This window comes from Pelodiscus sinensis, chromosome 13 (assembly GCF_052426305.1).
Source record: "Pelodiscus sinensis isolate ZL-2025 chromosome 13, ASM5242630v1, whole genome shotgun sequence".
NCBI lineage: Eukaryota > Metazoa > Chordata > Testudines > Trionychidae > Pelodiscus > Pelodiscus sinensis.
This window is the reverse complement of record NC_143064.1, coordinates 7,294,155-7,319,531: the sequence shown is the minus strand read 5'-3', so window position 1 is coordinate 7,319,531 and position 25,377 is coordinate 7,294,155. Positions and strand designations below refer to the sequence as shown.

The following is a 25,377-nucleotide window of genomic DNA, read 5'->3' as shown; positions in this document are numbered from 1 at the left end:
TTGTTTATTAAGACCACCAACATGACTTTACGTTAAGTAGCCAGTAGATGATAACTATTTGGATCACTACCCATCTGGGTCAAGAGTTCAACCCAGAAACAGATATAATGCTCATTACTGAATCCTATAAGTGCTTTAGTCCTTGAAGAGTTTTAGTATAGTAGAATGTATAAGTTACGAACACCAGAGCTTTGATGATTTTTTTAACGGAGTAAGGGAACTGTTACTATGCTTGTTTCTTTTAAATTACAATGGTTAAAAGCAACATTTTTCTTCTGAATAGTGAAGTTTCAAACCTGTATTAAGTCAATGTTCAGTCATAAACTTTTGAACCATAATGTTTTGTTCACAGTTCCATGCCTGCAAGATAACTGAGGCTCTTTATATTTGATATACAGAAGTCTGGTCTTATCGGTTAATCCTAACTACTACTTGCTGGCTTTCCGCCCTCCCCCACCCCACCCCGAGCACTGGCTCCCATTGAGCTGCGTGCCCCCTGCCTGTAAGCTTGTAACTGCTGAAACATTCAGCAGTTGCATGTTTATAAAAATAAACATTTGCTAACAACCCTAATACAGAGCCTCAGAATTGTAAGTAATTAGTTTAAAAATCTTGTAAAATTCTGATCAGTTGAAAAGAGAGAGCGCATCATAGCGTCCTTAAGAAGTGGTGGAATTGTGGTCTCTATCTGACAAAAGCAGTCTTTTTTTTTTTTTTTCTTCATCCTGCCACTGGGAATGACCAGGAGTTCTCAGGCAGCACAGTTTCTCTTCTATAGTTGATATTTTAGATTATTTACAGCATTCTGGAGGCTGGAAAAAAGCTGGCCAATATATTGTATTTTTATAAGTATGCTCCCAGTTTGAATTTGGCATTTCCATTTCAAAGCTGCTGTTCCTTCTGCTGAAAGGCTAGTGTGTGTTGCAAAAGGTGGAACTAGAGATTTATTTTAGAAAGCTAAGGATTCTCGTTTGTGACAATGGCCACTTGTCTAATAAAGTTCTGCACTGAGGTGCCAACTGCTATTACTAAACAAAGATTTTGGCCCTGGAGCACGATAGCATAGGTGGAAAAGCAAATGGGGATTCTCCCTAACTGCTGTCAAATGATGAAAAACGTTGCCTGAATGAGCAGTGATATTTTTTTTTTACCTTTTTTGGAGGAAAGATAGTCTTAAATTGCTGGGGGAGGGGGAGGCTAATATGGTATGTTAAAGCCCAATCTTCACTAGGAAATTGATTCTCTGTTGACATGTTCCCTTGAACCAGTTTTGACTATGAACTGTTAGTGTAGTTTGAACATTTTTCAACACCATTATGAAAAGTGCGATTGAGACGTCTGTGCCAGCAACGGATTAGTTTCGTCGCACAATATTCCTTTAGAGTTCGATGTAGTGTTCAACAGTTTTGCTATTTTCCTGCTGACTCTGTAGATCAGGGGTGGGGAACCTCAGGTCCAGGGGCAGGATGTGGCCCCTGGGTTCCCTAGATGGGGCTGCCGAGGCTCAGGAGGGCCCTCCTCCCCAGCACTGGAGAGCCCATGCTGGCACTCTTGCGGGGGGGGGGGTCTGGGAGGAGGGCTGAAGCACACAAAATCTACTAGGCTAGGCCCCCTGAGGCTCTAGTGTGCAAGGGGAATGTAGGAAGTATCTTCCTCCTTCTCAGTTGGGGGCTATGTCAGTGAGAGTTTGTTTTTCACTTGTGTGCAGCCCCCGACTAATTTTTTTCTGTGGGTCAGTGGCCTCTAATCCAAAAATGTTCCCCAGCTCTGCTCTAGATAACTGAACCCCAGAACTTCTGTGTTTGGTTTATGCTGTTCCTGTGGACCAGAACCGAACATACTGCATCATATTAGATGAAGTGTAAAGGGGGAGTAAAGCAATTAATTTATCCTTAAAGGTGTGTGGCATTTTATGTGGTCCTGTAGAGATCTGGAATTTGTTGCTGAAACCGTGCCTCTGATGGATCACTTCTGAAATTAGAGATACTTAAAAAGCAGCAGCTGACCCCTTCACACTTGTGGAACTAGGCATAATTAAAGCCTGTGTGTCTAAGTTTATCATGTGCAGTACATCTTTTCTATTTAATTTATTATCTGCTCCCCAAAGGCTGAAATTATTTGAAGTATTATGGAATCATGCTCAAAAGAGAAATGCTTATTTCCCCACCCTCTTTTAAAGAACTGCTATTTATATGAATAGCTTGTGTTCTTGACTCTCATGAAACTTCATAACACCTATGTCCAGTGTTTCATTAGAGAAATTACGAATAGAAAATGCACTGGAATTTTTGGAGGAACTCGGAAAGTTTAGTACAAAAGTTATATTTAACACTTCCTCTCAAAAAGCAAAAACAAACTAAGAAACCTGTTTAATGATAAAGTTGCCGATATATTATTGGTCTAGCCTGGTGATTTTGTAGCACTTCCAAGCAAGGCGACAGAATTTTAAATCTGGAGTTAGCTCTTCACAGCCCAGGAGTTGAAAAGCTCGGGGTGCTCATGAGGTGCATAAGAGTAAAAATGGGGAACAGGGAACAAATAACCCTCTTATCACCCAGAAGCGGGCTTTTTTGGCTGATTTTGAAATGAAATATGAATTGGTTTTGTAGAAAGCTGGATATAGATCTCGTTATAAGGAAGGGTGTCTTCCCAGATGCAGAAATGAGGAAACCCTTTTGAGAGAGCCTCACTGGGATGCTGCAGAGTGCAGATGCTGGGTGCTGTTGGATTGTTGGGTGGAGTTGTAGAGGTAACATGGTCAAAATAACATTGTAAACGTTGGCTTTGGATTTTTTTTTCTAGCAGCCAAATCCAGTGGAGCAGCGTTACATGGAACTCCTAGCATTGCGTGATGACTACATGAGAAGACTTGAAGAACTACAGATCACAAATAATTCTAAGATGACCAATTCATCAGCCTCATCAGCATCTCCCTCACAGATGATGTCCCATGTGCAAACTCATTTTTGAAGGAAAAATGTTTAATTTTTTCTCTGAACATTGTAACCATAAGTGGTGCTTAATGTAGATCTGTAGTACAAAAGAATATTTGAATGCCTTATATTTGGACCTCTTTTTAACATGAATTGTTTTGGATTGTCTCCATAATTGGAACATTGAAAGAGCAGTCTCTTCAGTACATTTTGTGCCTTTCAGATCCTGTGGACTAGGAACATATTATCCACCATGGGAGACTTATATGGGATGCTTTAGAAGACTATTTTGTAGAAATATGATACAACTAGAAAGTAATTTGATTTGATTTTTTCATTAGTATTATGCATTAATTTATTGCATCGTTAGATCCCGATCCTGCAAAGACATAACCATGTTCTTAATCTTATACACTGTGAATAGTGCCATTAAGTTCAGTGTGACTATTCACAGGATATAAAGTTATACTGTTTGCGGTAAAAAATAAGTTTTGTATTATCTTCTTGAGCTTTCAGAAGCAAGTGATCAGAAATAGATTTTTTTCTCTAGTAAACTGAAAATTATTCCAGTTTAGAAAAACTGCAAATCTGAGAGGAATTTAAATGACAAGAAACTTACTTAGCAATTCAATTTGCTTAGTATGTAGCCAAAAAGTAGTGTAAAAAAAAGACTAATTTTATATTGTTGAAGAAAATTTTAAACTAAATGGATGAGGATGTGAGGAAAAATTACAAACTTTTTTTTTTAAGTTAGTTGAGGAACACTACCTATATTTTTGATTCTTGGTTCTGTCAGCAGTATTTTCTGGATTTTTGCTTTCATTAATTTACGTAAAATAAAAAAAAAACTATTCTCAAGAAGACATTCTTAAATCTAAAAAATGAGATCCACAAGGACATTACTTAAATGTCCAACAGTAGCAATAACTTAGCTTGTGTATATGTTTTCAAAGATGTGCCTATTCAGAGCAGCTTTTATACCAAAATAGTTTAAAATTCTCCAGATTATGAGTAATGAGTTGGGAACCTGTTAAATTTGTAGTTAGTGCATTTAATCTATTCTTTTAACAAATTTATTATCCAGTATTTAAGGGAATTTCAGTATACAAGATTTTCAGATAATAGATTGCGCATTGAAACTCAGTCTTTCAGTGAAGACCGGTTTGAAAATTTAATTTCAGATGCTCCTCTTGTTACATTTATAATTTGCTCCTTTGGGGTAATTTTTTTTTCATTAGAGTTACAAGCACTTAAAACAGCACAAACCTTGCTACTTGATGTTTTAATTCATATTTGCATATACTTGGTAATTTTAACATTTTTCAGGCAGTTTGGTATATTTTGCAATATAGGATTTGTAAAGGACTGTAGCTAATAGTTATTTTAAAGGGAATATTTGACACTTGAGACTTCAACCTTTGTAAATTATTGTACATGTAAGTTTTGATTTACAAAATGTAACAGCAAAATACAATAGGATATGTGTAAATTAAGTTTATGTAAGTATATAAAATATAGTTTATTAGAAATTGTGCAGTTTTTGTAAAGTGTAAATATTTGGGTACAAAAGCTAAACTTAAAGCATATAGCTGGATAAAAATCAGATAGTTGAGAGAACATTGGAATATTTTAGAAATAGTATTTTGCATAACAATAAAGCGCCTCTTAATTTGAAACAGTAAATATTATGCTAAGAAAATTGCACTATTTTTTTTTCAGGGAAATACAGAATATTGCTTGTATTGTGTGTGTTCTAAGGACATGTTGCTGATCTCCACTTATTTTTGTCCTGTCAATTTCATTCTTCCCCATATCTGTCTTGTACATTATTCTGCATATGTATCTGGAGCAGCAGCTTTGAGGTCCGTTTCCCGTCCTCTCTCCGCTCCCCCTCTCTTCCTAAAAATCTTGACATGTTAAGATAAATTGGGTGCAGAACATATAATGAACAAGGAAGCTCAAATTAATCTCTGCCACTTATCTGTATGGCAGAGTATAACATAATTTAAAAACTATGCAGATTATGGTGTAACTGCCTTCTGTTTGTGTATGGTTTATAAAAAAAATAGGTTTTCTGACAGTTTGACAATTGTACAGATTGGATCAAACAGGTGTAGAATCTCTTTCAACAGTGTGGAAGATTTAAGAAAATCTAGTTTTACTTTGTAAATACTACATGATAAGCCTATTGTTCAATACAATGAAAAGTATTAAAGGCATTTGTTTTCATTTCATATATACAATTCATTTATATTGCCAATACAGTTTATACTGCATATTTTTATATGGCTAGAGCTGAAATTCATTGAAAACCTGTAAGTTAGCTATATGTTCCCTTGGATTCTTTGTGAAGACAGTAATTTAGAATAAAACACTTGTTTTTAATTCTATTAAAATAGCAATCTTAAATACAAAACTGAACCTTTCTGATTTTTTGAAGCTTCTATTCATTCTAGCAGATGTGCACCTTTTAATCTTAACATGACTCTGGATATAGGAATGAAACCTATGATTGATATTAATACATAGCTTTTTCTGTTTGTTTTAAACTGCATGTTTAGCTCCTGATTTTGTGGTTCACTGCATGCTGGTGAACACTGGAGCTCTGCCTGGACACAGCAGTGGATTGTAGAATTGGGTCCTACACAGCAATTGGTTCAGTTTCTTAGCCAAGGTAGTTAGGAGAGACCAGCCAAACTCTTAGTTTAGGGAGGGTGAATGAGATGAAAGTTTTTAGGCATTTTTAAGAACAATGTTGGACAGTCTTTTATTGTTGTGTGTTTCTGCACCATGGTGCCTGCCAAAATGACTTCAGCAAATCTCCATTGTGAGGAAATCCCCTACTTCCTCACCTCAGAAAAATTCTTTTCTTTTACATCAGACAGGGTTTAGATATAAAAGATGAACAAGCTGCACATACGTATCCTGTGTTACTACCGTGATCACCCATGCCAGCTCCAAAATGTTAGTTTCCTTCTCCCATTCCTATTTGCATGCTATTTCAAAGGAGTGTGGGCAATACGTTTCATAGGGGAGGTGACTTAATGAATTTTGGTATGTGGTTATGGGCCTGCTCCACCCAGGAAGGGGCAGGACTTGAGGTGGAAGGGGGTGTGGCTGGGGACTATTCTTCCCCAGAGTTGTCTAGGCCAGAGGCTTTGAATTAAAAACACACAAAGGGCATGTGCCTCCTCCACTAGGGTGTTGCCTGGCAGCTGCCATGGGTTGCTGTGGCTCTGTCCCCTGCCAGGAGCCATATAAATAGGATTCTGCTGCCTGAGCCACTGCTTGTAAATTTGATGACGTGGGCTGCAAGATATAAATAGAAAGTGGCCAGATGCAATCTGCTGGTCGGATCAAAGTGTTAGGTGGACCACACATTGCCCAGCCCGGGCCTAGAATGAGCACCCAGTTCCGTTATGTCAAGTCCCAACTTCTCCTTATTCATAGCTCTTCTAAAAATTCACTTTTTGCCCTTGTTGCACATTCTTGTAACATCATGATACAGGTATACTGATTATAAAACTCCCTTATTGTTCTATGAAACCTGTCTTTTAGGACAGTTAACTCTTCAAGGCAGACTCTTGCTTTTGTACAGCACGGCAGAGCACATTGTCATTGATCAACAAAACATTATTTACAAATAACCAGCATTCTAAAAATGTGGGGTTTTTAAGCTGTATGGTACGTAGCAAAACATTGTAACAGTTCAGACATAGCAGATGCGGTCTCTAGCACATTTGTAATTCTTTGTAATCAAATAATACAACTGCATGTATGAGTGAAAGAAAAAGGTTTCATGTTGATGTCTGGATTTTTATGCATCTATCTTGCTAGAGAGATTTTATACTTTTCAGCCAATTTGGTTATTAAATCAATTTATCTTTCACATAATTGGCATAGTAACTCAGATTTGCTAATTACTAAAGATGCTATTGTTTAAAGCAGTGTTTCTCAACTAGTGGTACAAGTACCCTTAGAAGTACTTGCGAGAAGCCTGGGGGGGCGGGGGTATGTCAACACCACTGATATTGGGAACTGAATTTTAAGCTTTATTATTTTTGTACTTTTTACACCCAAAAATGTCATCGCCCACCCAGCTACAATTAAGTTGTTTAAACAAATGTATTGCAATGGTAGAAAAAAAAAGTGTTTGAAAACTTTAGGTACTTGGGGTACTTAGAATTTTTTGTAAGAGATATTTTATAATAAAAAAAAAAAGGTTGAGAAACACTGGTAAAAGTGTGTGCTCCTTAAAAATAGATGTAAAATTTGAGAGCATCTCAAACTCCAGTTGATAAAGTTTATAAGCCTTATTCTTTTTTATTGACATTGGGAGGCTACTTGGAGAAAATGTTATGCACTCAAACTTTTTAAACAGATTCCTTAGAATACTTGCTAAATGAAATGTACTGCTGCCATTAGTGAACATCTTTTTATCAGTCCTAATTCTTCTTTACAGGAAGAACTGGCTGTACCCGTTCTTTTATTGTAATCTGCTTGATAATCAAAACCATGCCACCAGTTCAGTGGTTCCCAAACTTTTTGGCATCACACCCTCCTTTTTGATTTCTGAAAAACCCTTATACCCCCCCAAACAGCAGCCAAAAAAAAAAAAAAAAAAAGGAACTGAGAGGGGGAATTTGATAGCCTTCAACTTCCTGAAGGGAGGTTCCAAAGAGGATGGAGAAAGGCTGTTCTCAGTAGTGACAGATGGCAGAACAAGGAGCAATGGTCTCAAAGTTGTGGTGGGAAAAGTCCAGGTTGGATATTAGGAAAAACTATTTCACTAGGAGGGTGGTGAAGCACTGGAATGGGTTCCCTAGGGAAGTAGTGGAGTCTCCATCCCTAGAGGTGTTTAAGTCTCGGCTTGACAAAGCCCTGGCCCGGTTGATTTAGTTGGAATTGGTCCTGCCTAGAGCAGGGGGCTGGACTTGGTGACCTTCTGAGGTCTCTTCCAGCTCTATGGTTCTATGATTCTAACTGACCAGGGCAGCAAAACGTGATTGGGGGGGAGGAGGGAGGCTGGGTTGCCTTGCGCCCTCCTGGACTTTCTTCACGCCCCCCCAGTTTGGGAACCCATGAGTTACAGACTAGGAGATCAATATACTGATCTAAAGCGTGGTATACTTCCCCTCCACAATAGCGAAAGGATCAAAGTAAAAAAAAACATCTTTTGGGTTGTCATCCAGCTGTACCACATTCCTCAAACTCCCTATAGTTAAAACTCGCTGACATGTTGGGAGGAGGCTACAGTAGAAATAATAAAAAGCCGGTGGACTATCCCTTCCAGGGGGAGGTTAGTTACATTACAAAATAAATCCTCTTCTGAAAGTGAGATACATGACCAAGCGGAGAGGGGTTTCTCTCCAAACACAAAGGAGCCTGTTTCCTTTCCTAATCCGATCCCTGCATTCCAAGGGAAGTGCTGAAGCCCTCTCTGGTGGGTACCCGGCCTGAGGGCAGTGCTGCTGTGCTCCTAGCCCAGTGCTTCCCACACTTTTTGGCATCACCGCCCCTTTTTGATTTCTGAACCCCCCCCCAAAATAGCAGCAACACTTGTTGAGCAAAAAAAGGGGGGGACAGCAAAGCTGGATGGGGGCGGGCTGGGTCGCCTGGCGCCCCCCTGGAGTTTCTTGACCCCCCCCTTTGGAACCCCACGTTCTCCCCCCTCAGGCGGGGCGTACCGCCTCCCTGCCCCGTGGGGGGCCCAGTCCGGCTCGGCGAGGCTAAGCCCCCGCCCCAGGCCTGCCCGGCTGCGCGCCCTCAGCTCGCGGGGGGGGGCGTTGGACACGGGGGGGGGGGCTCCCCCCTGCGAGGCCAGGCTCCGGCGGCCCCGTGTGAGGGGAGGGGGGGGCGTCCGGGCCGCTCCCCGCCCTCTGGGCGCCGCGGAGGCCTGTGGGTAAGCGCCGCCGCCAGGTGACAGTTCCTGGGCCCGGCGGATCGCGGCGGGGCGATGGAGCGGCCGGCGGCGGGGCCGGCCCTGGAGGGCCTCGGCGGGGCGGCCCGCAGGTCCGTGCGGCCGGCAGGGCCGGGGGGCGCCGCCGCGGGCCCCCGCCAGCCCAGCGTGGAGACCTTGGACAGGTGGGTGAGCAGCCCCCCCGCGACCCGCCCGCAGCTCCCCCGGCTCCTCCCCCGCGCTGGGCTCCTGGGGCGGCTCCTTCCCCTTAGCGGCCCGGGCGGGGTAGCGCCTAGAGACGAAACCCCCCCCGCCAGTCAGTGCAGAGGTGGTGGGGTCTCCTCATGGGGGGGGCTTTCTGTGGGGCGAGCGAGGGGCCCGGCGTCACCCCCCCCCCTGACTGTGGGGACCCCCTTCCCGCAGGGGCGCTCGATATCGGTGAGGCGAGAGTAGGCGACCCTCATGAATTCTTATCGGTTACCCCACTGTTCCGGCGGTAGAGCCCGCGGGCTCTGGCCCCGCTCCGGAGGGGCCCCCCGTCGTGCTGATGGAGGTGCCAGGCGGGAGCTGGTCCCAGCGGGGAGCCGGTTCAAAAACCAGCTCCCCTCCGGGACCGGCTGCCTGTCCCTGCCTCGGATGCAGCGGCAGCAGCGCAGGGTGGTAGCAATCTCTGTCCATCGGGAGGGGAGAGCTGAACTCCTGGATCTGGCGTGTGCCGGAACTGACTCCGGTTGCCTGCCCACCTGGCTCCTAATATACTTTAAATGCAGAGCCGCAGCGGGGGTAGGTCTGGGACCCAGCTTGAGCCAAGACTAAGCCAGACTGCTGACCAGCCTGCTGAAAAATGTACTGATGGGGGAGGGGGAAAATGCATGTAGTCTATAGCATTAACCGATAAGGTTTTGTTTATCAGTTAATCGACTACACTGTTACATCCCTACTTCCGGGACAGGGTCATTTTGCTAATGGCGCTTGCCTACCTAGAATGTACAGGATGTGCCGATTGAACCATAGCAGCGCTTTGATTGGATACAGAGGGAACACACAGCTCTCACAGACTATGTTGTGTGCAATCAGCACACGCCTGACTTCATGTGCCCTTGCTTTACGGGCTTGTAGCTTTAGTAATACATGTAGGAAAAACCTACATGGATAGAAACCAATGGAATCTGACAACCTTGTGCATGATCAGTGATAAACAAAATGTCTCATGGGCCGCACGTAGAACCCTGATGGGCTGCATACAGCCTGTGGGCCACTGGTTGTCCACCATTGGCAAAGCTTTAGTGGGTAAAATCCACTTTAGCAGATGCATGTGAAGAAGTGGGTTTTCGCCCACGAAAGCTCATGCTCAAATAAATCTGTTCATTTTTAAGGTGCCACAGGACATTTTGTTGTTTTTGCCAAATGATTGAAACTGTTGTTTTACACCACTGTAGCTTTATGCAGTGCTCCGTGCAGCAGGTTGCATTTGTGACATAAATGTGGAGATTGGAATTGTAACCTCAAACAAATGGAAAACTATCCAATTTGAGTGATGTACTTCATGCCTTAAAAAATGGGGGAAAATTATTACATAACTTACCTTAGGTAAGTGATATCTGAGAGAGCTTTTAAAAGCTCTAATACATATGCATGCTACATCAATATGAACAAATCTAGTATGCACAAACTGATAGGTAACCTTATGGGAGCCGTGTGAGTAGCTGGAATCAAGCAAAAAAAAAAAAAAAAAAAAAAAGCCCCCCAAACCAATAATTGCTTTGTGTTGGTTTTACGCTGTGGTAATGGTTGTCTCTCTTTTTCTTCTCCTTCCACCTTGACACATGCTTGATGGGCTTGGAATTGCAGGCAAGACTGATTTCTGGATAAAATACAGTAGTGGATTGCTTGAGATCAGACTGTTTTGTGAAGTGCATGTTGTTTGTGTTAAATTAGCAGTGTTTTATTTACATAGGGGAAGTGAGAAGCATCTTCTTTTTTTTCAGGCACTTATACATTTCTTCCCAATATGTTTTTGGGTTGAAGTTCCTCCCGCTTCTATCTTACCAAAGAAGAATTTTCTTGCAAATGTAACATTTCCTTTATCAGTTAGCATTATCAGAACATGTGAGGAAATTATCTTTTAACTGTTTAGGATGGCAATTTGGGATTTAGATAATTCAAAAGTTGGTTATTTAAAAATATTTACCTATAGTGTTCAAAGTAATTTTGTTTAGAAATACAAAGATAATTATATTCCTTTGATACTAGAGTGAGGCTGGGAGAAGGCATGTTATGCATATGTGAAGAACAGTATCGTGGTACCAATAGTGAACCTTGCAGTTCCTGGCATTAAGAGGGGAGGCTTTTATGTACAACTGCTTGAATATCAAAGCAAGCCTTGACTGTGCTTGTAGAGCGTCTCCTCCCTCCTGTCATAGCAACATTCAGCATTGCTATGATTCATAAGAGTATAAGAACGGCCATACTGGTCAGACGAGTGGTTTGTCTAGCTCAGTATCCTGTTCTCTGCTAGTAGCCAATGCCAGATACGTCTGAGGGAATGAACAGAACAGTTAATCATCAAGTAATTTATCCTGTGCCACCCATTCCCAGCTTCAGCATGCTTTTACAGTCATGCCCATCCTGGGTAATAGCTATCGATGGATCTATCTTCTTTGAACCTATCTAAGGTTTGTGGGGTTTTTTTTGTTTTTTTTTAAACCCTCTTCTAGTTTTGGCCTTTACAACATCTTCTGACAAAGAGTTTCACAGGTTGACTGTGTGTTGTGTAAAGAAATATTTCCTTTTGTTTGTTTTAAATGTGCTGTCTGCCCATTAATTTATTTGGTGACCCCAGTTCTTAAATTATGAAGAGTAAATAACACTTTATTTATTTATTTATTTTATTCCAGTCATGATTTTATAGACCTCTGCCATATCCCCATTAGTTGTCTCTTTCCAAGCTGAAACATCCCAACCTTATTAATCTCTCCTGGTATGGAAGCTGTGTCATACCCCTAATAATTAGGCGCTTTTCTGTACCTTTGCAAATTCCAGTATATTTTTACAGGCCCTGATCCTGATGAACACTGAGTGTCTACAACCTGTTTACATTTTCAGGATTTTTTTAAATATAGAACCCATGGCATGGTATCTAAGGGTGCTAAAAAATTAGACCTTGATTCTGTAATGGGTGTCGTGCAGGCAAATGTCATTGCAGGAACATGGTCTTGGGGAGTACAAAAACTCAGAGCAATAAAATTTCCCTCGCTCCATTTTTCTGAGTCAAAAGAATGTGTGTAGGACTGACACTATAATAATTACCACAGGTACTACACATCACAGACCATGCATGCCAACAATAACTGTGACCTCATTCATTTTCTTTTCTGTACGCTCCCCTGTGCTGAACTACCATTTCCTAACAGAATAGTTGTGGATATTGGGTGTAGTGAAGAGTTTTGCTGGGAGTAGATAATTTAGTAACAGGGATGATGAAAAGGAAGGATTTTCAGGGACATCTGTGAGGGCAGGGTTATTGTTATAATTTGTGTTCACAGTGTACAGTAGTTGTAATAGTAGGGTGTGCCCCCCCCCCCCGTTGGTGAAGGAAAAGATGGCATGTGCTGTTATGTGGCATAACTTTTCCTTGATTTTTGTATTTGAGTCAGGTATGTGGTGAAGTGGTTAACATTAATTCACGTCTTCATTGTGAATGTAAAATCCCATTTAATAGGCTACCCAGTTAATCGATTAAAGCAGGGCAAGTGAGGGGGCCGGTGGAGCGGCAGGCCAGGGAGTCCTGCCAGTAGGGGCTGCTTTAGCATCCCAGTTAAAGCGGCCCCTGCCTGCGGAGTGCCCTGGTAAACCTCAGACAGCGGCTGCTCCAGCTCCTTGGACAGGGAGCTGCTACAGCCCCACTGGTTAACCTTAACGGGTTACATCACCCATCAAGGGTGACGCTTACTGGTTAAACTTTCACATCCTTAGTTTTTATAGATTAATTTCCTTTTTTTTTTAATGGTTAAGTGTGGGTTTGTTTCTGTGTCAGAGTTGAAGAAGGGAACCTGTGCAGTGGGTATACATTTAGCTGCTGATCAGAGATGTGAAAGTGTGACCGTGTACACGTTTAACCATTGAGCCTGGGCTCAACAGTTAACCTTCATGGTTACTTGCAGGCTCCTGGTATGGGATTTGCATCAACTATTCGATTAGTCGATAAGGGTACCTCCACCTTTGAAATGTAGCAAGATCTCTCTGACAGAGGCAGCAAGGAGAGGCAGCAATGCGGGGTGAAACGACTAGTAAAATCAGCTAAGGCACGTCTAGACTTGCTTTCACTTTCGAAAGAAGATATGCAAATTCGCATTGAATTTGCATATCTTCTTCCGATCTCTTTTTCGAAAGAGGTTCTTTTGAAAAAGAAAGTAGTCTAGGCACGGTTCTTCCGAGAAAAAAAGCCCTTTTTTTGAAAGAACCGTTCTTAAAAAAATGAGGTTTACATGGTTCTTTCAAAAAAGGGTTTCTTTTCTTGAAAGAACCGCGTCTAGACTACTTTCTTTTTCGAAAGAACCTCTTTCGAAAAAGCGATTGGAAGAAGATATGCAAATGTGGTGCGAATTTGCAGATCTTCTTTTGAAAGTGAAAGCAAGTCTAGACATGCCCCTACTTGACTAGTCACTTACTTCCCCAGAACAAAGTTTGTGCATTGGCTGCTGTTTTGCACAAATTATCACCTACAATCCATTTTTTACACAATCCTTAAGGGATGTTAACTTTAGTTTAATCAACTAATCGATTAGTCAATGGAATTTCCATTGACTAGTCGATAAGCAGGGAGGTGCAGCGGGTTTAGCTCTTAATACATTTAAAAAGCAGAAGTTCAGTGGGGGGAGACGGACCTGGCATGAGCTGGGTCAGCTGATTCCCGGCTCGTGCTCAGTCCCAGATGCTGCACCACTGATTTTTAAATGTATTAAGAGCCTGCCACTCTTAATATATTTAAAAGGCCAGTGTGCAGTGGAGGGGACCCGACGTCAGCCAGGAATCAGCTGTCCCAGCTTGTGCCAGCCCCCCCCCCCCCATGCTTCTACTTTTTAAAAAGCAGAGGTGCAACATCTGGAACTTGGTGTGAGCTGGGAATCAGCTGATTCCTGGTTTGTGTTCGGTCCCCACTACCCCCTCGCCTCCCCCCCCCGCCTGTCCTGCCCCTCGCAGAAATGGTGCTTGGGGAAACTGGCTTTTAAGCCGGCTCCCCCTAGCACCAGCTTCTACTCCCCTCCTTGCTGCCTCTGATAGATGCCTGAAAACCAGAGATTGTGAGGAGAAACATCAGAAATTTCACAGGTTAAAGAGAGAGGGCCAGTGGATGAGATCAAAGAGACAGTTGAGCAAAGGAGAGAGGAATATTACCATTAAGTGGACTTGTAGCTAAAAATTCATAAACTTTCTCTGTTCCCAAAAATGTGGATAAAGGTCTCTACAAAGGACACAAATGAAACTAAAATCCAGTTCAAGACTAAGTACGGTAAAAGAGACTTCTCTGAAGCAGGAATCTAATTGATTTTTAATAATGAAACCATATTTTATGAAGTGGTGCTGTTTAAAGTTTAGGCATCAAGAGGGAGAATTAATAGAATGCAGGACTAAAAATTAGTCAGTGGTCTTCCACTTCAGATACGTAGCATGCTTATTTTCACCCAGCACCTCTTGAAACCCATATGCTGTTTCTTACTATGGCACAGTGCAATTAATGAGTGAAAGGCTTAAGTGGTATCTTGTGCTCTTGATAAACAATTTGTCACACCCCCTCAAATCCCAGTTATACCTGTTTGTGCCATCTACATTTGTGACTTATTAGTCATTCACTTGAGCATTATGGGAGTATCCCCAAATTCAGAATTAGCTTATGTTTGATCAATATATACTATTTTAAAATTAACTTATTGCAACACAATCTGTGATTGTATTGCCGTGCTTGGAGCACGGACAATAGAACAGTGTGGCGCATCCTATTATTTAAGACATGATTCAGTACCCGCTGGATTGACGGGGTCGATTTATCAAACGCTCTCCAGTTAACTCCAGTACTTCACCAAAACGAGAAGAGTAAGTAGGGATGTAAGCGACTAGTCAATTCTCTACTTGACTACTCGCTTCTCCCCTCCCTTGCTGCCTCTGTATTTTAACATCCCTAATTCATATATTTCTCTTTAAGGCCATGAAAATAATTTATTTTGAGCAAGTGTTTTCAGGATCTTTTCAGAGGCAGCAAGAGGGTGGAGCAGGAGCCAGTGCTGGAGGGTGCTGTCTTAAAAGCTGGTTCCCATCAGCATCATCTTCACAGGGTGTGGGGAGGCAGAGGCGCGGTTGTCTGAGAACCGACGCAAACCGAGGCTGACCTATCCCCGCTGTGGCTCTGAATTTTAAATGTAGTAAGAATCAGGCGGCTCTTACTACATTTAAAATGCAGACATGCAGCGGTCCAGGACTTGGTGCAAGCCAGGTCTGCTCAGTCCTGGCTCCCGTCAGGTCTGGGACCTATCCCTGCTGCAGCTCTACAGTTTAAATTCAGGAGAAAAATGTTCTGTTTGCCTGGAAATGGATGACAGGAGAGGGATCACGTGATGATTACCTGTTGTGTTCCCTCCCTCTGGGGCACCTGGTATTGGCCACTGTCAGCAGACAGGATACTGGGCTAGATGGACCTTTGGTCTGACCCAGTATGGCTGATCTTATGTTCTTATGAGGAGCTGGGCTGTCTGTGCACCTGGCTCCTACTACATTTAAACTGCAGAACCTCAGCGGGCGTAGCTCTTAGACCCTGCCTCCCTTAACGACTAATTGTGTAGTTGATACAAATTGTATTAACTACATGATTATTCAGTTACCCACTTCTTAACATCCTTCATAGTAAGTCGAATTGATGGGCGAGCATCATCTATCGACTTACTGTGGTGCATTATTCATGTAGCTGAAGTCGCTTAACTTAGGTCAATGGTCTGAGGAAGTATAGACAAGGCCTCACTCCTCCATGCCATCACCTGGCACTCAGAAACATACTAAAATAGACCTAGGACACTTAAAATTGGCTGGTGTCAAATTACAGTATCTCTTCCCCAGTCTCAATATTTATTAGTCTGTGAACTTCGCCAGTATTTACTGTCCCTGTCCCATTCACATGTTGTATTAGTCCAGATTAGTGACATTCTGCTACAGACTTGCCTGATGCAGTATCTTGCAGGAGATACTGGAGTCTTGTGTCCTTGCTAAACCACAAAGTTCAGGAATGCGAAATGGATCTCCCAGCCATTAGCAAATGCAAAAAAGGAGATATAGGTAGGTAGAAAATTCCCTTGAAGAAGAGTTATATATTTTTTCTTATTATTTTAGAGGTGTTTCCTTAGAGAATATTTGATTTCCTTTTAAATGACCGTCTTAGAATGGCATCTATCTCTTAGATGGGCTTTATCTAAATAATAGTGTCACATATATGAAATTCTTGAAATCACTTAGGTCCTGAAAACACTTCCCCAAAATAAATTATTTTCATGGCCTTAAGGAGAAATATATGAATTGGGGATGTTAAAATGCATTTAATTAAGTAATCGTGTACACAGTTACACACAGGGCGGCAGTTGGCTCCCTGCACGGGCTGGCTCCTGCCTGTTGCCTCTCCCCCCCCCCCCCCCCCCGCGCTGATGCCTCTGTATCAGAGGCAGAAGCAGGAGTGAGAGGGAGACAGGCGACTCAGCTTTTAAGCCAGCTCCTTGCACATTCTTGGAGCCTGCCCAGGCTCATCAGTTGACTGTGTACACAGTTACACTTTCATATCCCTAATATGAATATTCTTAAAACTATCTGATGAAAGAATAAAGATCTTCATGTCCTCAAGTCTCTGAGCATTTTTGTAGATTAACAGTTGCACATCTGAATCAAAATTAATGGTAAATTCCCACAGAATTGAATTCTTCCGTGTAATCTGATCGGAAAACGATTGTACCGTGTTCTTGAAGAGTTTTTGGTAATGTCACTAGTGTTGGTACACTTGTTTATTGGTTGTGTTTGTGTGTAATTACATGTTCTCATCACTTCCTCAACGTAAGGTAGTAATCATTGCTAAACACTCTGAAATACTTATTTTGTTCTTGTAGCCCTACAGGATCCCATGTTGAATGGTGTAAACAGCTCATAGCTGCAACCATTTCTAGTCAGATTTCAGGTTCTGTGCCAACAGACAGTGTATCCAGAGACTACAGGGTAAGTGGCATTTATCATTTTTGGAATACAGACATCATTTTTCAGCCTGTTGAAATGGCTGCATAGGAAATGTCTTTCTATTTTGATTTATCTGCATGGCAAACACTTGAGTGGCTCCTTGAGAGTCTAATGTCAGTTCATAGTGAATACAGTGGTGCAAATATTTTCTTTGTATTTTATCTGTCATTTAGAGTAACATCACTCAGTTCTAAGGAACAAAAGTAGATAGAGAAAAGAAAGAAAACTTTGAAGGTGGTGTATTTGAAGGTAGTGTGAGGTTTTTTTTCTTTCGTTTTGATGTTTATGTAGAAATTTTCTGGAAAATTAGGTTATTTTTTAATTATAGGAATCAAACATTTTTTTTCTTGGTTTGGAATCTTGTCTATGCACCATGCGCTCAGGAGAAATAATTAAGCTATGTGGACTTTACAGAAATTCAATATACAGGCAGTCCCCGGGTTACGTACAAGATAGGGACTGTAGGTTTGTTCTTAAGTTGAATCTGTATGTAAGTCGGAACTGGCGTCCAGATTCAGCCGCTGCTGAAACTGATCAGTTTCAACAGTGGCTGAATCTGGACGCCAGTTCTGACTTACATACAGATTCAACTTAAGAACCCCAGGCATCCCCAAGTCAGCTGCTGCTGAAACTGATCAGCGGCTGATTCCAGGAAGCCCGGGGCAGGGGCTTCCTGTAGTCAGCCACTGGTCATTTTCAGCAGCTGCTGACTAGGGGACACCTGGAGCAGAGCAGCTGGGGTGCTGCTGGGTTGGTCCAGTGGCACCCAGAGCGGCGCTACGGGACCAACCGGCAGCGCCCCAGCTGCTGTACCACAGGCGTCCGGAGCAAAGCCGCGGAGCACGGGGGCAGCGGGACAGCCCAGACGCGCCGTGGCTATCCTGCTGCCCTCGGGCTCCGTGGCTTTGCTCTGCTTTGCTCCCCGTCCCCCTGGTCTGCAGACCAGGGGGACGGGGAGCAAAGCGGCGGAACACGCGGGCAGCGGGACAGCCCAGACGCGCCGTGGCTATCCTGCTGCCCTCGGGCTCCGTGGCTTTGCTCTGCTCTGCTCTGCTCCCCGTCCCCCAGGTCTGCAGACCAGGGGGAGGGGGAGCAGAGCGGAGCAGAGCAGAGCGGCAGAACGCGCGGCCAGCTGACAGCCCAGACGCATCTGGGCTGTCAGCTGGCCGCGTGCTCCGCTCTGCTCCCCCCCCCCCCCCATGGTTTGCAGACCAGGGGGAGAGGGAGCAGAGCGGAGCAGAGCAGAGCGGCAGAACGCGCGGCCAGCTGACAGCCCAGAAGCATCTGGGCTGTCAGCTGGCCGCGTGCTCCGCTCTGCTCCCCCCCCCCTGCAGATCAGGGGGAGGGGGAGCAGAGCGGAGCACAGCAGAGCGGCGGAACGCGCGGCCAGCTGACAGCCCAGACGCGTCTGGGCTGTCAGCTGGTCGCGTGCTCCGCTCTGCTCCCCCCCCCCTGCAGATCAGGGGGAGGGGGAGCAGAGCGGAGCACAGCAGAACGGCGGAACGCGCGGCCAGCTGACAGCCCAGACGCGTCTGGGCTGTCAGCTGGCTGCGCGTTCCGCCGCTCTGCTCCGCTCTGCTCCCCCTCCCCCTCCCCCTCCCCCTGGTCTGCAGACGGGGGGGGGGAGGGGGGGAGCAGAGCGGAGTGCGCGGCCAGCTGACAGCCCAGACGCGTCTGGGCTGTCAGCTGGCCGCGCGTTCCGCCGCCGCTTTGCTTCCTCTCCCTGGTCTGCTCGAGACCAGGGAGAGGAAGTGCCCCGTTCGTAACTGCGGATCCGACGTAAGTCGGATCCGCGTAACTCGGGGACTGCCTGTAGTAACTTTAGTTAATCTTAAAGGAGTATATCTTCACCAGTGTGAAAAGAACATTTATCTGTTTTTACTTTTCTTTGTTTGTTTTGTGTGACAGTTTCACAATCTATGGTATGGTCCCTTACAAATCAAAACAGACTTTCTCTTGCTTGTTTTCTCTTCAAACAACATAAATGTCATTGAGACAAAGATTGTGTAATGTCTTAGCTTTGATTAGAATCTTTGGGATTTTTCTCTTCCTTACTTCCCGTTCATGAGCTCTTCTGTTTCCCCTACATAGAACTGTAGGACTGGAAGAGACTCACAAGATAATCTAGTCCAGTCCCCTGCACTCATGATAGAACAAACTATTATTAAGAATAGTGTATATTAAATCTCTCTTGTACTGCAAACTGACACAAGTGTTACCTGTGCTTAAAGTCTAGAGTCTCTGGTAAGCCTGAGTCTTCCATGTGCTTGATATTCTCTTTCCTCCCTAGAGCTAAAACAAATGCAGTGTTCAAATAAATATTGTATCTTTTTCCTTTAAACTATAGTTAAATCTGCCAATGCTTTCTGGGTTTAAAAGGGTTTGAATGTTTTCTGCAGACAGCATATTTCCCTAACTTCTTTGACTGCGGGTCAAATTCGGCCTGATCTTGAAGATGAATCCACTAAATGTATTTGATCTGAGTCTATTTAAAACTTCACCTCACAGAGTTTGTCACTGTATTGGCACAGTCAGCAACTTGTACTTGGAAAAAGCTTAGCTCTTCTGTAGTCTGGCAGCTGAATTGCAAATGCTTGCTCTTGGTCAAGGCTGATGTCTTTGATAAAGCATTGTGGTAAACCTTGCACTACAGCTGTCTGTTGTATTTGCCCTGTAGATCAAGGACTTCATATTAGCAGAATCCAAGTCTGCAAGTTTAGTGTTCAGTTCACCATTTGAGTTATTATGCATTCCTACAGAGCAGAACTAGATTTTTATTTTAAATAGCTGTGTTCTCTATTTTAGACTGTTCTTGCACATTACTTAAGAGTGGGAAAGTTTTGAAGCCTAAGGAGCAGCATTTCACTCCAGCTCATTCTTTGTCTTTTACAAATAAAAACAAGTTAAATCTGCACTCGCAATTTATAAACAACTAGGATTGCATTTAACATTTCATGTCTATGAAATGGAATGATCTAAACTCCCACATTTGCAAATCGCGTTGCAAAGTTTCTAATATTAAAATTTTATTTATACACAAGACTAATAATGCATAGTTGATTTTTAAAATCTAAGAGACTTTTGTAGGGTGTTTTCTAGTGCTGCTTTGGGAAAGGGTCTCCTTTGCATTAAAACCTTTTCTTCAGATGTTCAGTTCTACTGACATACTGCTTCCTGATTGCCATGGAAAATGTAAGGTTTTACATATATTCAGAAAATCAGTTGACTTTTAAATGTCACAGTTTTTAAAAAGAAAATGGGTGAACTTATTGTACGTGTAAGTGAAAAACTTTTTATTGCACCAACTAAAATCAAGTCCAGCATGAGCAGATGCTGAGCAAACTTCTCCACAGTTATAAAAGCATCCAGGTCATTAATTGCAACCTTTCTCTTCTGGTCTTGGGCAAACAATGCCATATAGCATTAATTTTTGTATAGTTTCTTTGAAGATGAGGCTATTGTGCTTGCTTTCTCCTCTGATCCAAGAAAAATATCAGGGAAACCTAACCCTTTTTGTCACATTTTTATATCCATTTTTATATAATACATTAGCATTTCTCATTTTGAAAATGGACACAGTGTCTTATAAGTAATGCAAAGCTAATTAAGTTTAGGCAGTAGAATATATATTTACCATTGTGCATTTATCTAATACATTTAAGTTATAATACTTACACAATAGGATGTATTGGCTTTGAAGTAATGATTTAAGGTGGTCAGCTAGAATGTGTATGTAAGCTGTTCAACATATTAAATAAAAAAGTTGGCCTAGATGGGTAAATGGAAGACAAAAGAGAATCCATGCGATTAAAATATAATAGTGCCTATAAAGCTTTCCATCTATAGGTATTACAGTGCCTTCAGAAGGTGGGTGAGCCTCAATATTATCCTCTTACAGAGGAGGAGGAAGCTGAGGTGGAGAATGGCACGCTCTCTGCTGGACCACACTGCATTGTGTGCCTTTTTAAATCTTGATTCACCTTTAAAGAAAGTAGCACATCAAAGAAACAATATAGATGGCTGAATTCTAAATTTGTGTTCAGAGTTGTTTGCTTATGCAGATTGGATATTTACTGTGTTTCCCCAATTTGTTTGGGCAGATTTTTGATCATGCACATTTAAAGTCAGTTTTTTGAAATGTGCCCCTAAGTTTTTTGCTTTAAATGGCTAGTACAAAAACTGACACTTAAAGCAGGAATATAATCCTGAGTTGCAATGCACTGTGGGTAGAACTTTTGTCTTCAAGGCTGAATAAAACTGTAAGCAAGAGAGAACAAACATACTCCTTTCTGAATTTCATTCATCTTGGCTAGTGGAAGTTCAGAAGAAGCTTTCAGATGGAGATTTAGTTTAAATATATACAGTTTGGAGCCATGGATGAGGATTGCTCAGAATACAACTTCTCTTCATTCCAAAAGCAAGTGATTGCTAGACTTAATTGATTATGAATTGCTGTTGAGTCATTTGTGGAAGTGAATGCATTAGCCTTACACTGTTTATGTTGAGACCTTAAAGGTAGAGTCCAGTGTCTTATAATTCTCACTCTTCCTAAGGGCTCTTGCATCAAGGGTCTCAATACCAAGGCGCTCTTCTGTCATTCCCTCTGCCCAACATGTAGGTGCGCAGTCAGTAGGGACAACTGAAGAATGAGTTCTCACTTTTGATTGAATCTGGATCTTTTTGTCTACTTGCTTTTCCTACTTACCTGTGGCTGGAGCACCCCTTACCCCCGTTCACCCCACTCACCCCCTTTAATCGGTTAATCAGTTAAACAGTATGTTTAACTGGTTGGCCAATTAAATGGGAGTCTACATCCCTACTTTATACTACCCTAAAGGATTGCTAAACTGTTCCATTATTCACTAATATGTTGTCACTGAATAAAAATACGCTTAGGAGCTAATTTTAAGAGCACGGTTCCCATTTAGACACTAAAATGAAGTGGCCAGATTTTTAAAAGTGCTCAGCATGCTCTGTTAAATACAGTGGAAGCAGCTGTGTGTTCTGCGGTTTTGAAATCTTGCTACTAATTTAAGTATCTTAATGGGAGTTGAGCTCTTCTGAAAATCTGATATTCTACCTAGTGTCTATCACAAAGCAATTTGAGTGTACGTTTTGTTGGATAACATTTTGTATTTTAACTAACAGGTGTACAGGAGGCCTGAAATACGGGTAAGAATTCATTTGGCTATTGGCAAAACGGCCTCCTACCTGTTTGTCTTTTGTGCTGTGTCGAGAGCTTAGTGTGTCTGGTGTTCTTTTTCACGTTATTAATGGTTTTTATGAACCAGTCGGAGCATTTTGCTATGCAGCTCAGCAGCTTGTTTGCCATAGAAATGCTTTAATACATTGCAGTCTTTTCATGAGCAGTAAAAGCCAAAGTGTGTGAGAGCCATATATTTAAGTTATGTTGCAAAACTGCAGTACAAATTTCAGTTTTATTACATTAATTCTGACAAAATAGGTGCTCATGAGTGATGCTTACATGGTTTGCGCTACAGAGCACTGTGTTAGCGAGTTTAATGTCTTATCTTTGATAAAGTATTTCAGTAGTGGTTCATGGAAAAATGGGAAATCTTTGTTTATTCTATTTAAATAAAGTTTCATTTCATGCTTGCATTTGAACATGTTTTACCTTAATTGCTACAGCCTTATAGCAAAACAAAGTTTGTATTGAAGTTAAACACTGCTGCAATGACCTACATCTTTTTTATTATAATTTTAGAGGCCCGGTCTTATCTAGTATTTAATTATATGAAAAGTGTCTGCATAGCTTTTTCTTTCTTTCTTCTCATTCTGGAACGTTGATTGATTGAAAAAAGAGGGGGTTAATAGTCTAATTTTATTCTCTAAATATTTTAACCTGATCATTCAGACAAAGCTTTGTCATTTATTTAAGGGACTCAGTTAGGCCTGATCCCCTCGTTTAAAAGTAATCTATTATTTCCACATCCAAAAGCTATGTAGATTTGTATAATTGTAATACACAAAGTTCAGTATTTTTCAAGGGCTACTCTAGCAGTAACTGGAATGAAATAACACAAGAAAATATGTTAAAACAATAAAACTTGATTTTTTTCACCTTTTATCAGAAAAAGTTCAAGCATAAGAAACCATCTGCAGTCTCTCTGAATACTTTCTGTCATCTGTAATCTGTTGGTTTAGAACCCAGTTGCCTTTCTTTCAGTTTTTCCTTTCTCTGGGATTCCAGCATCCATCTTTATTTGGACATTAAATATAGAAATCGTCATCAGCCATTTTTGTGACCTAAGCTTTAAATAACTAGCACCTTCTCTTTAATAAGGTCTAAATGTTGAGAATCCTGTCATTTGAAAGTGTTGGCTTATATTGTAACTTTTTTAAAAGCATGTAAAACCAACGGAACCTATATTTTTTTAAAAGTATAGCCCTTCTGTTAATTTGTTTTCTTTTGGGGTTTCATAAAGGTGATTACATTTTTATTTATCAAAACAGATATAAACTTAAGCTGCCTTTCTTTCAAACACAGAATGACAAGTGTTATCTGTTGAATAAGTTTTTAAATTAGTGAATTGGGACTGATCTGGAATGTAATTCAACTCTGAAGGATTATGGTGATTTAATTTCAGTCAATTTTGGAAGAAGATTGAAGAATAATTTTGGTTGAAAATAGTAAAAAAAAAAAAATGTACATGATCCAAAGACCTTTTGTGTTCTTACCTGTAGTAAACAGGGATATATTTATGGTTATTGAAAGGTTTTAATTTATATAAACAAGAGAGTTCCCAATATGATACAACAATTGTAAGTACATAGAGATGTGAACTTTTTGGCACATAGAGGTGTGAACTTTTTGGCTATTATGCTATTAGGTGTAGTTTGGGTACATTTTTAATAGATGTTTTTGACAACAACATTGGAGTTGCTGGATAAATGTATAAAATCATAAAAATGAGACCTACTCAAACCATTTAAAATGAGCTCTACACAATATAGGAATTCTTTAGGTTATCTGAATACTAATGGACATGGAAAATACTTTTTCTTCAAAAGACTGCATGAATTTTCCCTTTATGCTACCACAACAGCAATACTCAATTACTTCTGATTGTAAGCATGTGCATACATAATTTATATTCTGCATTTTCTCTGCTATAAAATTGCTTGTTTTAAAAAGACAGTAAATACTTTGTGTTCTTGAATACCTGCATAAGCTCTTTTTATAAGATGGCAAATATTCCAGTTCATATTGTGCCAAATAGTTGGGCCTATAGCTCTGAATAGTTTATGCACAGAGTGGAGGGTATTGAATAGATAGGTTGATGTTGAAGTATCTACTGTCTCTTTAAAAAGTATGATTCTGTCCTTTCACCTGTTGTCTGCATGTTTTTTTCCTGTTACCTCTCTTTTGCCCTACTGCTGTCTCATGCAATGCAGGAGATTCAGGATGGACACAATGGCTATCATTCTGAAGCAGAAGCTGATCAGGTGCCAAGTTTTACTCCTCTTTTGTTCATTAACTTCATAGTGAATTACTGTATTATAGCCCATCTACATCATGTAGAAATCATCCGTTGTTAGGTTCTGGGAAGCAGTAGAGAATTTCAGAATATTACTTATAAACTCCTATAATTAAAAACAAACAAGCAAACTACCCCCAAAAACCTAAAAACAGCCTTCTACCTCAAGCAGAGTATTTAACCCCAAAAAGGGAGAAGTATCAAAGACAGCATGAAGACCACTGTAGATTTCGTAATTGTTATTGATTTTGTATGGAAGGTGCTCAGATAGTGCGGTGATGAGTGAGAACATAACATTTTAAGATGTTATATATAAATGTATGCATTGCTTCTGAAGATCTTTCTTTGAATTCAGTGTTTATTAAAAGTTTATTGCAAGTGAATATAATAATAATAATTTGTAACGCTAACACCCCCCCCCCCTCGCTCCCCGGCGTTTTCTAATACAGGTTGAACCTCTCTAGTCCAGAACTCTCTGGTCCAGAAACATACCATCGTCCAGAATGATTTTATTTAGCTGGATGTCCACTTTTCATGGGTGTGGCCAAGTTTCCTGCAGTCCCACAAAGTTTGTTTTCAGCCATCAGTCCTATCTCTCCGTTTTCTTTACTATTATTTAGCTCTAATTTATCCCTAAATGTCTTCTAAACAGCCCAGTAAGCAGTGGAAGTGTTGGTAATGCTGCTAAACAATATTGACCTCCCATGGTTTGGAAAATTCTCAGGTTTAGAACCGGTCAGGTCCTGAGGGTACCGGACTAGAGAGGTTCAACCTGTACTACGTT

At 41.6% G+C, this 25,377-nt stretch overlaps 2 protein-coding genes across 6 annotated transcripts in view; both read left to right on the top strand.

The window, feature by feature from the left end:
• Positions 1–4,616, top strand: part of MTM1 (myotubularin 1) — a 73,016-nt gene extending 68,400 nt beyond the window's left edge. For both annotated transcript variants that reach the window (XM_075941098.2, XM_075941096.2), the window contains exon 15: positions 2,803–4,616. In XM_075941098.2, coding sequence (XP_075797213.1) covers positions 2,803–2,970 — 168 coding nt within the window. In that variant the 3' untranslated portion in view covers positions 2,971–4,616. The remainder of the gene's footprint in view (positions 1–2,802) is intronic.
• Positions 4,617–8,756: 4,140 nt separating this feature from the next.
• MTMR1 (myotubularin related protein 1) overlaps positions 8,757–25,377 on the top strand; it is a 65,836-nt gene continuing 49,215 nt past the window's right edge. Inside the window, exons 1-4 of one of the 4 annotated variants that reach the window (XM_075941092.2) lie at positions 8,757–9,017; positions 16,971–17,076; positions 22,243–22,266; positions 24,511–24,561. In XM_075941092.2, coding sequence (XP_075797207.1) covers positions 8,890–9,017; positions 16,971–17,076; positions 22,243–22,266; positions 24,511–24,561 — 309 coding nt within the window. In that variant the 5' untranslated portion in view covers positions 8,757–8,889. The remainder of the gene's footprint in view (positions 9,018–16,970; positions 17,077–22,242; positions 22,267–24,510; positions 24,562–25,377) is intronic. The other 3 variants (XM_075941093.2, XM_075941094.2, XM_075941095.2) reach the window with 3 other exon arrangements.